General features: G+C 39.2%; 1 protein-coding gene across 5 annotated transcripts in view; it reads left to right on the top strand.

The window, feature by feature from the left end:
• Positions 1-15,934, top strand: part of col11a1a (collagen, type XI, alpha 1a) — a 68,668-nt gene extending 52,734 nt beyond the window's left edge. For all 5 annotated transcript variants that reach the window (XM_086306978.1, XM_086306977.1, XM_086306975.1 and 2 more), the window contains 17 exons: positions 980-1,087; positions 1,478-1,531; positions 1,681-1,734; positions 2,727-2,780; positions 5,178-5,231; positions 6,654-6,761; positions 7,085-7,138; positions 7,614-7,667; positions 8,411-8,518; positions 9,483-9,536; positions 9,624-9,659; positions 9,757-9,810; positions 9,900-10,140; positions 10,755-10,867; positions 11,265-11,333; positions 13,808-14,041; positions 14,592-15,934. In XM_086306978.1, coding sequence (XP_086163104.1) covers positions 980-1,087; positions 1,478-1,531; positions 1,681-1,734; positions 2,727-2,780; positions 5,178-5,231; positions 6,654-6,761; positions 7,085-7,138; positions 7,614-7,667; positions 8,411-8,518; positions 9,483-9,536; positions 9,624-9,659; positions 9,757-9,810; positions 9,900-10,140; positions 10,755-10,867; positions 11,265-11,333; positions 13,808-14,041; positions 14,592-14,738 — 1,596 coding nt within the window. In that variant the 3' untranslated portion in view covers positions 14,739-15,934. The remainder of the gene's footprint in view (positions 1-979; positions 1,088-1,477; positions 1,532-1,680; positions 1,735-2,726; positions 2,781-5,177; positions 5,232-6,653; positions 6,762-7,084; positions 7,139-7,613; positions 7,668-8,410; positions 8,519-9,482; positions 9,537-9,623; positions 9,660-9,756; positions 9,811-9,899; positions 10,141-10,754; positions 10,868-11,264; positions 11,334-13,807; positions 14,042-14,591) is intronic.
• The last annotated feature ends 571 nt before the right edge of the window (positions 15,935-16,505 follow it).

Genomic DNA, 16,505 nt, shown 5'->3' with positions numbered 1-16,505 from the left:
CTGTATGCCCTCTATTAGTTCCTCTTTGAATTGCTGGTGTGACAGTTTCAGAGTTAGGGTGAAGTTTACATTCCTATCATAAGCAATAGTGTTGGTACCGTATAGTTTAGTTAGTATAAAATAAATCTAAATCTAGCTGTCATCCTATTTGCTTACACGCATGAACCTTTACATGCTGTACATCAGATTCAGACACAATAAATTAATTAATAATACAAATATTAAGAAATGAAACAGTAGTGGACTACATGAGTTTCTAGTTTTCTGTTTCTTTGCTTGTTTCCACATCTTAACTGAACTGTGAATCATCTTACTTTAAGAAATGTTGCAGAAACCAAGGACATTAATTACCAACTCGTACGCTCAAAGACTTGATTTTTCACCCACATAAACATGAAGCAAAAAGTAAAAATAGCCTGAAATGTGTAAAAGTAAAGATTTATTTACTCAAATTATTGATCAGTAAGGATCTTTGTATAAACTGACTATATACTGACCAGATTCCATTAAAGTTACAATCAAATTACTTTAAAGTCAGAATTTTCAGAATAAAAGATTTTTTCGCATGTATCCAAATCTTCTCCTGATTTCTCACCAAATCAGCTTTAATCCTTTACAACACTTAACAGCTGGACTTGCAAATAATAGACACGGTTTGAAAACTTGAAAATCATAACCAGCATATTTTTTCATCAGGGAGGTTTTAAAATATATTTTATTTATCTATATAATTTAAATAAGGCTTTTAAAAATATATATGTTGCACCTCATTTCACATCAGTGTTTTTGACCATCCAGGGTTGCTGTGCTCTGTTACCAACACTGGGATGATCTTTGGATCCAGTGTCTCTCAGCAGCCTCTGACTGCTTGTCTGTTTTTATCACCCCATCCTGTTCAGTGTCAGCCTTGGAAGAAAAAAATGCTCCCTCTTGTGGAATTGATGTAATGAATGCCCTCCCTTGCCCCCCATCACTACAGGGACCTAAAGGTGAGAGGGGAGAGAAAGGAGAAGCTGGCCCACCTGGAGCTGCTGGACCTGCTGGTGCCAAAGGACCCCCTGGAGATGATGGCCCCAAGGGCAACCCTGTACGTCTGGCACATACTCTCAATATCTCTATAAGAGTTTTTTAGGATTGACTCAGACAAGCTTAAATTTACTGCTCCAAAGGAAATATCTCTTGCAGCCATAAGGCAGGCAATTTTAGCCTAGAACATATTCATGAGCTAAAAAGCCTTTTTATTGATGGAGATTATATTTTATACCTGCATAGAAATGGGATGCAGTGAAGCCTTTTCTCAAAGATTTGCAACATTATCATTAAGTCCATCATATTTCCTTCAGAGGCTGTAACCAAGTACACCAAGTCTAAATCACTGTCGAAATTACTAACCATGTCCTTAATGCTTGAAGCCAGGAAAATTATGTCTTTTTTTAAACACGGATGCATCTCATCATCTTATTTCTTTCTTCCAAAGGGTCCTGTTGGATTCCCTGGAGACCCTGGCCCTCCTGGAGAGCCAGGTGTAGCTGTAAGTATGAAACCCTTATGTTAGCCCTATATAGAGTACAGAGTACGTATAACTCTGTTCCAGGTGGATCATGTTTAATGCAAGAATTAAAGAGTATGGTCCTAATGGATATTCCAGTGTCAGACTAATCGCTAATGTCTTTTTTGCAGGGCACTGATGGCGAACCAGGAGAGAAAGGAGAGGATGGAGAGGCTGGCCAACCGGTAAGTTGACACTTTTTTATAATTTGGAATGAAGAAATGACTGCATGACCTTATATCACGTATAACATTTGGTACACTTGGTGCAAGCACATCATATGAGGACATCAGCTTAATAGTCAGTTTCTCTGTCAAAGTGCTTTTATTAATTTTTTAGTTTTATATTAGACTTTAGTACTCCACCACAAGTTTGCCACTAAATGCTCTAATTATATTTAGTGAGTAAATAATTTACACTGCGGCATTTTAATTCATGCTAGTTACCTCATAGGTATGGGTGTAGGGTAAATGGACTTATCTGCTTTGTAGATTCATTAAGTATAATTAGAAATAAAATCCACGTATTAATGTGCTGGCCCTGTGTAAAGTGCAACGAATGACAACTCTGAATATTTATGGATGTAAATAAGCCTTTATCATTGCCAGAGAAAAACTCGACCGATGTTACATATTCTGTTTTTTTTGTTTGTTTGTTTATGAAGCCGGTTTGCATCTTTGAATGCTGCAGTGAAATATGTTGATTTAGAAGGTATATTAATACATAATGTGAACTTCATATGATGGCTTCCCCTTCTTTGAAATCAGATCTACACACAATGACTTTTGTATTTATATGTCACTGTGCAGTCATCCCAAAAATGAGCTGATTAACACTGTGAATATTTACCAGTTTGAATGTTTAAAAAAAACACTCTGATTGTCTGCAATTAACTCAGAGATAATTGGATGAAAGTATCTCAGGGAACACAGTGTGTATTATTTCAAGCAGTGCTGTGCACCATCCAACTTTGGGTCTGGGTGTAACTCTTACAGACTATGGAGGGGTTTAGCATTCCCAAAATGTGTATTCGGCCTCTGTGTTATTATCCTTCTGGCAGACAGAAGACGAATGCTGTGCTTTCATAAAAATCATAATCAGTACAGATTTACTTGTTTATGCAAACTGTTAATAGTGTTTCTCTGTTTTCTTTTGTTTTTTGGCTTGCTTCTTTTAGGGACCTCCAGGTCCATCAGGAGAAGCCGGCCCACCTGGACCACCTGGCAAGAGAGTAAGCCTGAGGCAGTTAAAACTCATTTCAAACTGTTTGCATCACTGGTATGGTTCCAGCTACAATCCACAATCGACCAATCGGATGGTCCCATTGTTACAGTTGTCATTGCTGACTAACGCTTTTATCAGCTACAACATCTTAACTTATTATGCTCATTTGAGATGTGTATTAGGTCGTTTTTAAAATAGATAAAGGAGGTGGGATTTCTGTTGGCACTGTACAAAGCCTCTTTAGCCAGCGGGCGAGTGTTCTTCCTCGCTTTGCGACAACTCCTCCTCGACAGCTCAATTTTGGCAATAAAGCCCGGAGAGACTCATTTTCATTAAAAGTAGAATGGGGACAACAAAGTGGGAGATTTAAGGGGTCGAGGCGTTACGCTGTCTGCGAAGAGAAGCCACCTTAAAGCCTACTGAGAGATGAACGTCAGGATGTGAAAATCATGAATCAATTTTTTTTTTCATAGCAAGAAATTGGAAAGGCTTACCGAAAAAATTGCTGGTAAGAGGAGAAAAAAAGCGAGAATCTGTGGGTTCCAAACTCATTTAGGTCCATATGGCAGAAAGAGCAAAAGCGAGAGAGAGATATAGCGAGTCTGACACACTATTGATCCATGGGTGCTAGACTGACAGGCAGAGCAAAACAAAAACATGGACATGGAAAAATTGCTAGGATGTTATTAAAAGAGAAGAGCTGAGTGATGTCAAGGCCAGGACAGTGCACAGCAACCAGTCAAAGTATGTGTGACAGCTGAGATTTGTCACCACTGCGGTTTTGGCTGCCATAATAGAGAATTTCAACGTTGGGAGAATCTTCTCAAGGTTGCAGGCCTGATTTAAAATGTAAAAAACAAAAAAAAAGCATATAGCCACACTAAAAGACAACGTGAGTAAAGCAGATGTCCTTCATATACTTCATGAGGCTGAGATTTCGGTGAAAAATATCAAAGAAAATAAATTGCTGAACAGAATGTGCAGGTCAAGGATTGAACATTAACATATTTTCAATCCCACATGAAATTCAAAGTCCACATGAAAATGAGCAGCTATTCTCCCAAATTTGAATGAAAAGTTACAATCGTGAGTGCCTCACTGCATTTCAAAGAAAAGCACTGGGCTTCGGTCCAATGGGATAAAAAAACATGTTGTGCATTTATAAACCAGGGTTGATTGCTTTTCTAATGTCTCCAGTCAAATTTATATTCTGAGTCTTTAGCATGGTATCAGCATATGCTGCACCTTAATGTCCTAGGGATTATAGTTAGGATAAGGGCCATTTTTCCCTCCACGCAGATCCTTGGTAGTCCATGCCCGGTCGCTCATACATAACTCCTCCTAACACTTTTTTGTAATTTCTCTGCATTTGGCCTTTTAAAAATCTGTAACCGTCCTTAAATCGTTGTCTGCTTCAGCCTGTGATTCTTAATTAGTCGGTTGAGCCTGTCCACAAATTTAGCTTGATTTATTCTTATAATGCGTTAATGCTGGAAATTTATTCACCTATGCTCCCTGAAAAAAGAGAGGTGGGAAAACGTATTAACCCCGTCTGGTTTTAATTCTTTTTATTTGGGTACAGGCCACAGCTTTTCTTTCTTTTTTCTTTTTTTTTAACTGGAACACTAATAATCTCTGTCCTAAACACATGGCATATGTCAAGGTGCTTTAGAAACCTTGACATAAACCTACTTATTGACTCTAGCTGCTGTATATTGTGCCACAACTGAAATGGTTCTTTGTGCTGATCAAGAGCCTGCCTCTTCATCACCAGTAAGAGGTGCACATCAGGAGAAGATGAAAGCGCCAAGACAGGAGGCAAGCTCACATTATAGGCTCTCAGTCAATAGCACTCAGGCTGCAGTCGGCCAGATCAGAGTGGAATTTGGATGGAGAGTGGATTTGAAGAGGGTGGAGTTGAAAGAAATCATTGTGGGCCTCGAAGAGCCTGACCAGAAAGATAAGAGGATCCAACAACAGTTGGCTCTGACCGAAGACGCCTGTGTTTCTTAAATGTGATTTTTTCTGTTTTTAACATGGCTGATTGCAAATTATTGAAGGCAGACATAGAAGAGTCATTCAGATAGATCTTTGCATAATAGACCTGTTGTACTTCACAATGGATGATAGAGAAAGATCCACCCTGTTTGAAGAAAATATCCACCAAGAATTTAATTAGAAAGACAACTGACAAAAATTTCCAGCGATTCCCCTTTTGAGACCAAAATATGCATGATGCAGAGTTGCATGTAACTTGAAAAAATGAGCCAACAGACAGAGTAACAACTTCTGTGAATAACTCTGGTGTTCATTTCCTGTACGCGTTTGTGCAGTCTTCTTGTACAGTTGGCTTGTGCTGATGTTATGTCGGAATGCTGAAGCAGTGTACTATCATCCTCCTCAGGGACCTCCGGGGGCTGCTGGTGCAGAGGGCAGGCAAGGAGAGAAGGGCGCTAAGGTAGGAAAATCAATTCTTCCTTTGCAAAGTAGAGCCGTCTCAGCAAGTCCCTCGGACTTCCTCCTCCCTCACTGCGCCCACATTGTGGAATTAAAATCGCAAAAAAAGCGCTGAAGTCATTTAATTTCCATCGCAGATTAGATGGAAATTTATGAACACAGTCTATTTGAGTAAAACCAAGATTCACTTGTTTCTCCTATTGTTCTGTGGCTTAATTTCGAGGCCTACAAAGGAAGTCAAGGCTATTTACGTATAGCCCTCAGGTATTCTTCAGTTATCGTGCGTTTCTCTTTTTTGTGCTCGCTGAAATTCCTCTTGAGTTTGCACTTGTTGTAAGCCAATTTCTTTGTTTCATCATTGTCTAAATGTACACACATACTCTGCTGCTTTGTGCATAGGCAAAATCATTTAACACCAGATGCTGCTTGCAACAAGATGCCTCTCTGTTTATGGATAACAGGGAGGATGTGGATGTTAACCTGAAGAAAATAATATTTTTTAATGCCAGTAGTGTTGCACACTTTGCATACATGTTTGATAATCACTGTTAATGAATGACACTCTACGGTGTTCTTAAAACAGAGATTTGGCCTTAACTATCTGATTCCTGATCGAAAACATTGCAAATGTCATACACAGTGGTCATAATAAATTCAGTAAAGTTGTTCTGACAGCTTTGCAATAAGCCTTTAATCTGTAAGTGCCTTGCAGCTCAGACATGGTTTATTTCCATGTGCTCTGTTTGCATAATGCTGTGTTTCAGAATACAGCTTGTCAGTATTCAGCTGTAGAACATGAGGACTTTATGTTCTCATGAGCTTTTTATTAAAACATGGCCAGAGTAACTTCCATCTATTGGGCCAATTTTCAACCCTGTGTAAAGCAGCAGCAACATAACTTTGAAAACTCAGGATCTTTTTAATTTTATTCATTTATTTATATATGAATTTTTTACTGGCCCCCATTTACCCAGTCTAAAGACGAGATACTTTCTCGGCATAATTTAAAACTCAAAGCAGCCTGCAGTTGAAATTAGTCTGTAGTGCTGAGTCGCTTCAGAAAAATACTTAATAAACTAACAAGGTTGTGTGTGTGTGTTGCAGATCTCAAACGCCACACACAGTTTTTAATCTATCCCATTATATTACACACTGCTATTACACATTAAGACTTTTATGAATAACCAGCTATATACCACTGGTTTTGAATCTGTGGTGAGTGCTTGCAGGCTATGCTTTCCTAAAAACCGTGTGCATGTTGATTTATTTGTTTGTTTTACTGCTTGTAGGCTCCAGGACACATTTCCTAAATTTCTTCAATGACTGAACACTTTGGACTAGCTACTTTAAAACCTGCATTTGCTCAACTGTACAAAACTTTGCTTAAGTTATACCATTAGATCATTTGTATGTCCAAATACAGGGTGAGTCAGGTGTGGAGGGTCCAGCAGGTAAAACAGGACCAGTTGGCCCCCAGGGACCTCCAGGAAAACCTGGTCCAGAGGGTCTGCGTGGAATCCCTGGCCCTGTTGTAAGTTGAAGCTTCAGCAATGATGCCTTCCTGTTCATACGATATACTCCAGAGAGATACGCATGCTTAAACTAAGACTCACACTCAAAGTGCACACACGTTTTTTCTAAAAAAAAAAAACTACGGCTAAGGCATGATGATAGACTTCATGGAATAATCAATACTCCCATTTGACTTATACTTTAGTTTCGCTTGTTTATTCCAGCACACTTTTCTTCCCTGTTTGGGCTATTAATCATCATGCTGGGCACAGAAAATCAATGGCAGACCAGAGAAAATACAGCAGCCTATAATGCTCACTACAATTGAATGGTTTTTCACAGGGTGAACAAGGAATGCCCGGCTCCCCAGGACAAGATGGCCCACCAGGTCCTATGGTTAGTATGCATAGCGTCCCCTACACTCTCCTGCCTTCTACCCTTGGCATTTATCTGTCTAACTAGATCTGGTGCTGTTGGAAGGGGATGTTTTTGAAACAGTCTTGCTTCCAGACTTGCAGAGGTTAACTCACATTAGACTTGTTCCAGATTTGGTTGTTTAACAAAACCATAGCCTATCCCCTTAAATAATGTCTCAATTGAAAGTGTTTTCATCTTTTGTGTTGTTTCTTTGCTTCCCTCTCTGTGAAACGTGTGATTTTTGAGTCACTTATTTTGTTCCCTCTCATTTTGACACTCCAAGTTCTCTCTTACTGTCTTCTCTTTCTTTCTCTTTATTGCCTCATTTAAAAAAAATCAAGTCTTGTAACTTTACAGTTTTGCTTGTACTGTCATGAGTTCTTTTCTCTTTTTTTTTTTTTTTTTTGTTCGTCTCTGTGAAAATTGATTTTTAACTTCAGTTATTGTTCTTCAGGGTCCTCCCGGTCTTCCTGGCCTGAAAGGTGACCCGGGTTCTAAAGGTGAAAAGGTGAGCGTAGCACTTTCTTCTTCGTCTGATTGCAGACTGGTTTCATTTCTCATTTTTGATATAGGAGATAACCCTATAATTAGAGAGAGGAACTCTGGGGCAGAAGTGAGTCAAGACTACAACTTCTACCCAGCTTCCATGCCTTTTGGAAATTATCAAAAGCAACAGATTTAATTAAGAAGACAACTATACCCTTAAATTAAAATGAACCAAAATGAGTTCTGTCATACTTTCTGTAAGGAAAAATGCCTTAAAGTGATTGAATATGCAGTTGAATGTGATGTATCACTGTAAATCTGTCTAAACTAAACACTGTCAAATTTGCTGATGAAATATAACTGCAGAGGATATTCAGACAGCACACATTGCTAAGCTAAATTGCCTCCCACCCACTGACAGGGTCGGCTTGGGAGTGAGCAGTTTAAAAGTGCACAATTTAGGCACCGTGTTGCATGTTGTCAATTTAGCGGGCCCGGTTAGAACTCACCAGTTTCTCAGTAATCACGTACTTGTGAATTGGCCTGGCTCATGTTTGATTTTCAGAGAAGTTCTTCGGTGTGTGCTGTAAGAAAAGCATTCCAGTTTTAATCCCTGAGGATTTGTACTGTAATGAAACTTCACCCTTTGCAGCCTCCCACGTGCATTTCATTTTTGCGGATAAAGAAATAACTTCACCTTTGTCAGGAGATATGAACATTTTTTTATGGTAGAGTTCACAAGTGACATTTGTTTTCATCCTGCAGGGTCACCCAGGTTTGATTGGTCTGATTGGACCCCCTGGCGAGCAAGGAGAGAAGGGAGACCGAGGTTTGCCCGGGCCTCAAGGTTCTCCTGGTGGCAAGGGCGACGGTGTAAGTGATTGATGACTCTATTCCCACACTGGTCCACAGGCCACTTGCCCTGCACCTCTTGCCATTTTTAGCCCATTTGCCCTTCTACTGTGGCCACAGATCTTGCCACAGTCACTTGTTTTTGACCACAGCTTTTTACTAGAGCTCTGCAATGCACTGCACATCTCTTCTCTTGCTGTATCCAAAACATTTGTCTCATTGGATTACTGATGCAAATTGCTTAAAATGTGTAGAGAAAACTGTATAATTATGGCTGTGAGGTGTTTAAACCAAACTCTTTAGTTGACACTGCTTTAGCATGTAGAATATCAACATCATGGAAACGAGCAGTTCAAGTATATGAGCATCAACACTAGTATAGATGTTCTTTGACAACTCATTAACACCGTGGTCAGTTCCTATGTGTGTGTGACACTGCTGTTATAATATCACACTGTGTGATGTGAAAAACTGCTTTCATTCTGAGCCACATCATTAAAAATCAGACCGCTTTTATTCTGTCTTTTCCACTTAAATAAGAAGCAGTACTGAAAGGAGGACATGACAGCCTTCATCCATTAAAAACATACACACACTGCAGGATCACTGAATATGTTACATTTGTAACACATTCTGCTGTAGTCTTCAGCCTGCCTTCGTTTAGTGATTTAAGGTGGTGTGCTGGTTATCTATCCATGTGATACTGCACTGCCTCCTTTTATCAAAGCTAAAGAATGTAAACATTTTTATTCAGATTCGTATGTTTACTTTAAGGCCTGAGAAGCAACAGGCCTGTCACAAGTGCAGTGTTTGGCCACTTTTGATAGTTTTCTTTGAATGTCACTGGTTCTCTTATCGTATTTTTTTTTATGTCACCAATTATTCAAGCTTGACAGTAATTCTGTTCCCTGCAATGTTTTTTGTTGTTGTTTTGTTTTTCTTCTCAAATATATGTACCTTCTACTTCGATCTGATCTCATAACAGGGTATCGCTGGAGCCAGCGGTCCTCTTGGTCCCCCAGGCCCACCTGGTTTGCCCGTATGTTTGTTACTTATTCTACTTATATATTAATGTCATAACAGAATGACTTTGCTAAATTGCTGTACTGTGTTCTTTGTCATACAGGGTCCTCAAGGTCCCAAAGGAGCCAAGGGTTCAAGTGTGAGTACAAACCCATGTTTCTAATAATGCATTGCTGCTGCGACAATCAGCATTTACTTTAAATGGAGCTTTAATAACATGTTTGTAAACTTTAAAGGGTCCTGCTGGTCCAAAAGGAGACACTGGTACAATTGGTCCTCCTGGTCCTCCTGTGAGTCTTTCAAACTACTGTTTTCATTGTTTCCTGTACAAAGTCTGTTGTATATTTTTATATTGTATGAAATCTAAAACACCTTACAGGGCCCACCAGGTGAAGCTATCCAGCCTCTGCCAATTCAGTCACCAAAGAAGACAAAGCGCTCCAGTGATATCCAGTCAGATGGTACCATCATGGATTATGGCGAGGGTATGGAGGACATTTTTGGCTCCCTCAACAACCTCAAGCAAGATATTGAACGCATGAAATACCCCATGGGCACCCAAAACAACCCCGCCAGGACATGTAAAGATCTGCAGCTCTGCCACCCAGAGTTTGCCGATGGTAAGTTGAAGCCCAGCAAGACTTCAGCCTGAAAGGAAAACACACCCATGTTGTTGTCATGTTTCATTGTATCAGCAGAGAGAAGCAGCCACCAGAGATTCTCCTCATGTTTTCAGATACTAATGCTCATCCTAACAGCCATTATTGTGACAAATGGATTCTCTATTGAAAAAAATAAAACCGGTATAACAGTGATTGGCAGACCTGCTCTGAAAGAATTAAATTCAGAGCATTAGTGTTTGTTTGATAGCTCTTTGTATATCTCCTTTTTAAACCTTTGTGCCCTGTCTTTGCCTTATAATTAATGCATGAATTTTAGGCCGTCTCTCCTCTCGGTACAATGTGGGATTATCTGCTTCTAAAGTCTATAACCATAGCTGTTGCTGCGCAGTAGGTTTATTACTGCTGCTTTACTTCCTTTGAGGAATAAAATGTACCTTGGCTCAGGCATAAAAACATCATTTAATCCAGCTGTGTGTGAGCCATGAAAATGAGCAACAAATTTTTACTTAAGGTAAAGAAATCAAGCACACTAACGTTTGAAACTGAGCTTTCTGCAATTTTCTGTCGATGTAAGTTGAAGAGAAATTTTGGCTGTTCTTGGTTCTCTTCAGGTGAGTACTGGATTGACCCGAATCAAGGCTGCTCAGGGGATTCCTTCAAAGTCTACTGTAACTTCACTGCCGGAGGCGAAACCTGCATTTATCCAGATAAGAAGTCCAGTGGAGTAAGTAACTTAGGTTTTTACGAGTTATTTCAAACTGACTATTGTTAATCATCCTTTCTAAATTACTATTAAGCCATTATGCTAAGACAATGACGCAACAGAAGGCACATCACAAGGCTGCCATTGTTTATAAGAACTTGTTTGATCTGCTGCAGGTAGAAACCTGTTCAGATCTGATTTTGTGCAAGCACCTCAAACACCACCGACAGGCAAACACTACACACAACTCAAGAAGTTTGTGAAAATGTTCTCTCGGAGATATAAGTTTTATCTTCTTTCCCAGATGATAAACTTTGATGCTATGCTTGAGGCATTGCTGTATACAGCAGAAATGTTCACATATTATGCCTGTGGTAATCTAAAATATTAATAAACTTTGTCTTTTTATTTTCCAAAGGTCAGAATATCTTCGTGGCCCAAAGAAGTCCCAGGATCATGGTTTAGTGAATTTAAGCGTGGTAAAATAGTAAGTTTTCTTTTTGTTTTCATCTCTCATCCATCTCTTAGAGATCTAACATAGACTGAAACATATTTAGTCAGCTGTTGGTTCAACAATATGATTCAGCACCTATTAAAATAAAAAAAGAAGCTCAGTTTGAATTTGGCTGCAAACTCTTTCAAAGTTGTCTCTTTGAGCAGTCCTGCTAGGTTTCAGTCACTCAGTCAAAGTCCCATTTTCACTTGGAAGTGTTCATTTATCCCAATTGCTGGATCAACTCCAGTGTGTCAAAACAGGGGCAAATACTCCAGGCGGTGTCCCATCATTGTGTTGTTTTAGCAAAAACTTCAATAAAAAAAATGCAAAAACCTGTTACCAGTTTTTTCTTTTGGGCAAGATTCACAGTTGTAATTGTAAAAAAAATTTTTTTTTTTTAAAGAAAGAAAGAAAGAAAGATCGATCTGATCTAATGCACTTTCTCCTGACTTGGAGGCCCAAACTGCAACATAAGTAGGGATGGGTATTGATAAGATTTGCACGATTCCGATTCCATTTTCGATTCTGTTTAACGATTCGATTCTTTATCGATTCTCTTATCGATTCTTTATAAGAAAGGAGAACACTAAGTTCGATTAGCTTGGAACTTCGTTTTATATCTTCTCTTTGAACAAGATAGAAATTTAGGAGTAACATGGCCTTACAAACCCAACAGTGAGATCTTAAGAGATCCACAGCCTACGGCTCTTCAATGGGGTGTCACAGGGTCCCCAGGAAAAAAAATTGTAAATGTAAAATAATAAAATAAATATTCTTCTGTAGCAATTACACAAGAATATCCAGTAATGTCCCTGCCTACAATTAAACACATTCACTTACCTAAAATCGGGGGCATCTGCTGTGGCAAATGGGTGCAAGCCTTTGACCACAAACTTAGACACTGCTGGGTGACATTCGTCTATCCTGGCCTGAAAGGAGACGCTACCGGTAGACTGCAGTGAGAACTGCCAGCATCTGAGCCAGACTCTGTCTGTCTCTCTCATCATGATCACCTAAACGCACAGTAATGGCAGGTTTTGTAATAAGGCAGATCGCGCTAACATAATATGCACTGTTAGTTGACCGCATTAACGGGAGAGGACGTGCAAACGTTACCGCTGCTGCTGGGTTGAGATTCACGAGTCCGGAGCGGAATTAAAAACACGACATTCATTTAAGGTTATCACGTGTTTTCTGAGCAAATGCTTTTGCATATTCGTAGTGTTTCCTCCCTTAAATGAAATCTCTACTTTGCAAGTATTGCAAGTTGCCCTGTTGTCATCCGTTCTAGTAAAGTATAACCAAACTTTTGAGCGTCTGAGCCGCTTACGCGCCGTGTTTCCTGCCAGGTAAATGATGCTCCGCAACGTGATGACATCATTCGGGGCGACTGGAATCGATAAGGGAATCGTTTGCAAAAATGGCAAACAATTCCAAGGAATTGAAACAGTGGGAACCGGTTCTCAACAAGAACCGGTTTTCGATACCCATCCCTAAACATAAGTTTCAGTCAGTTTGACACAGAAGTTGATCTCTGCCAAACCTGAGATCAAGATAATATCACAAATGCAAGAAGTCAAGGAGTCAAAAATGGACTCTTAGTGAGTAATGTAAATGTAACAGAGGTGCTGGAAGCACTGCACTGCTTTACAAGAAGATGACCTTGAGAGTGAAAGCAATCACATTTAAAGCAGGTATGGATTTGCTTTTTATGGGTGCATACACTGAAGTTTTTCATTGAACTTCAAAAACTTGCTTAGACAGTAACACCACACATAAATGGTTACTGTTGAAACATTTCTGTAACCAGACTTTGCCATATACAGAAGAAAGTATCACTAAAATATCAGAGTGAAGCCGAGGAGAATTCTTCAGGATGTTAGCATTCCAGCTGTCCTCCTTCTGTCCCTGGACAGTGAAAATCTCTCTCTAAACGTCATCTATTTACTGTATTCACCAATGAAAGAAACAGGTTTGTCCCGCTCCATCAAACTGGTGTCATGGTTCATTCCACAACAGCACAAAGGCTGGCTGTGACAGAAAATGACACGACTTTGAGGTATTGAAAGCCCGGTGCATTTCCTGACTTTGGATAGTGAGTGCTTTTAATGCACATGTTCAGACATGAGTTACACAAAGTATCTGTCAGAACTGTGTCGTGTCTAAAGGTCTTGTTTCTCTTGAAGCTTTCCAAGACTGTGCATGTGTATGGATGCAGAGCATCCATACACATGCATTACTATCCACATGCATTACTATCCACATGAGTCCTTCAACTTAAAGTATTTAGGGATCTGAAATTATTTTGCACTGTTTTTCACATAGTTTGTACGATCTTGCATGGAGAGACAGAACATTTTGTTCTTGTTAAATAAGATCAGGTATCAGTCATCACATTTATTTAGATTTATTTCACAAACATTTGGTAATTGCTGCTCATTCTCTCTCTTTCCATCTCTGTCCAGTTTTCCTATGTCGACGCAGATGGGAACGCAATAAACATGGTACAAATGACCTTCCTCAGACTACTGACAGCCTCAGCCAGGCAAAACTTCACCTACAGCTGCCACCAGTCTGTGGCGTGGTACGACGCCTCTAGCGACAGCTACAACAAGGCACTGCGTTTCTTGGGTGCCAATGATGAGGAGATGTCCTACGACAACAACCCTTACATCAAGGCCATCTCAGATGGATGCGAGGTAAGCTTGACCGCCTAAATAAGAATGTTTATTGCGGTGTATTAAATTAAAGATAAAGAGCAGTCCTGTTCTGAATGGCTATAATCTCTGTTTGTTATCTAATTCACATTTGTTGAATAGAGCTATTTTAAGTATTTCATTTACTTAAAAGAGACAATGCAGTTTGACATGGTTCCAATGCTGGGCTTTGTTGGGCTTTTACATCCACAGTTGAATGATCTAAATCACAATTTAAATCATTCAACTGGTTCCAAACCTTCATACAATATGAAAAATGAGAAAATATCAGAGAATGGATAAAAAATTGAGCTGCTGGCACCTTTAATTACTTTAATTACAACTTTTATTACTCATGCAATTAAAGTTATCAGTTGGTAACATCTTCCTTCAAACAGAGTTTTTCCAGTAGCTTTTTTCTCTAAGATATAAATGAAATGGCTTTATGATGAGCTTACAGATTGAGCACACAGCTGAAGGTCCCGGTTTATTTTCCTGATCATTTCTCATCTGACTGCTTGTTTTTAATGTGTTCCTCTCTCTCTTGTTGCAGACGAGGAAGGGCTACGGAAAGACTGTGATGGAGATTAATACTCCCAAAATTGATCAGGTTCCAATTATCGATGTCATGTTGACTGACTTTGGGGATCCGAACCAGAAGTTTGGGTTTGAAGTTGGGCCTGTCTGCTTCCTTGGCTAAATACAAATGAAAAAGTCAAATAAAAAAATAAAAAATAAAAAAAAGGACTTGATGGGGCCAACAAAGAAAGTCAAGTTGAGACATTCTGGGTACTACCAAACCCCATTTTTAGCCCCCCACCCTTTTCCATGCCACATGCAAGTTTTGAATAAGAGATGGTGTAGCAAACATGTCTTTCCATGTATGTATGTGTAACCCAGGAAAATACTTGTTGCCCTTGTGGGGCTCGAACCACATGACTTAACCACGTCACGGAGCAAAGGTGAAGGACAATCGAATCGTGTGGCAGAGGAGGGTGAATCGGACATAACCGAGGGGGGTGACACGCGTCTCCTCTCTGGACTCTCCAGGTGCTGTATGAAAACAACAATGGTGCTTGTTCAAAACACACACAAAGTCTAAAAGAGGTGCTACAAAAGAAGGTGTATTTTGCTAATTATAAAATACTGTAATTATTATTTTGTACAAAACTTTTATTTCTAAATCCACTTTCAAAACTTGCATGTGTATCAGATTTCACTTTTGGCTCTTTCATTTCAACGCTGGTTTAAAGACATACCGTGTAAGTTAAAGGCATCATTAAGTCAAGTCAATTTATAATTCTGTCTTTTTGTTCCAACACTTACTGTGTACATGTCATGAAGAAAATAAAAGTGAGCATTCAAACAGTTCTCTATTGCTAAATTAGACTGTATGCCCTTTGTATATATTGACAGTCCAAAGCTTGAGGTTACTTGCTGTTTTGCCCTTGTGACCGTAGGTGAAACAACTGGAAGTATTACACCTGCACGTATATGACAACATCTCCCACTAATGTTGTGATCCCGTGCTAGTAGGAAGCAATCATGGCATTCATCTTCTTTTATTTAATTCTATTTTTCTTTTGTTTTGTTTCTTTGTTTTTTCCATTTTCTGACAGGCTTTCATTTTGGTTGGATACCTCAAACTTTCTTGATAACCTTTAAGATGCAAGGTTGCCATGCCCTGTATATACCTTGGTTAAGCAATTAAGTTTATATATATTTGGGTGGGGATTTTTTAAAAGAGAGAAATACATTAACTGTTAGAGATCCACTGTTCAGATCCCTCTGTGAATGCATTGAGAATCCCTTTCGGTGACCCATTTTTGTAACTAAGATGTTTTAATGTGCTTTTTATAGTTCATTTAAATATTAAAAACCGGATTCTAAACAACAGTGAACTGAATGTCTCAACAGTTTGTGTAAGATGATTTTGGAGAAGATCTACCTACTGTACATGTGAAATGCTTTAAATCAAGGATATGTTCATTCAACTAAGACTCTGGGCTGGTGCAATTCCATCTCTTGAAACCAATAAAGTACCATCTTACACTAATTTACGTTCATTTGGAGTACATGAATGGAAACATAAAATGTTTTTTATTTGCCATGGAATGGATGAAAGAGACTTACCTGCCTTCATTTTTAAATGTTTCAGTATCTGCTGCTTATTTACCCCTGATCAGCCTGTGAAATACATGCTGTATTTCACTATGATGCCTATTTGAGAAGCATGCGCACACAATAACACTTAATTCCAGGGAATACACTTTATTTCATTCAGTTGGTGGAAAAAAAACTGGGCGTATACAGAAAAGGATGTAAAGACTGCAGCAAGTGGGGTTAGAGTATTATTCTTTGCATATAGATGTTACATGCTGGGCGCAATTTACTTGAGGGGTTTTCCCCCACTCATCTATGTATCCTTGCCTCTCCTGAAATATTTTTAGCCCTGGTGGGGGAGGGA

The sequence above is a fragment of the Aulonocara sp. 'chitande type north' Nkhata Bay genome, linkage group LG9, assembly GCF_057382095.1.
Source record: "Aulonocara sp. 'chitande type north' Nkhata Bay isolate Kocher_YH1m ecotype deep benthic linkage group LG9, A_spYH_male_GT1.1, whole genome shotgun sequence".
NCBI classification, from domain to species: Eukaryota; Metazoa; Chordata; class Actinopteri; order Cichliformes; family Cichlidae; genus Aulonocara; species Aulonocara sp. 'chitande type north' Nkhata Bay.
The sequence above is the reverse complement of the archived record's forward strand: the minus strand, read 5'-3'. Positions and strand labels throughout refer to the sequence as shown.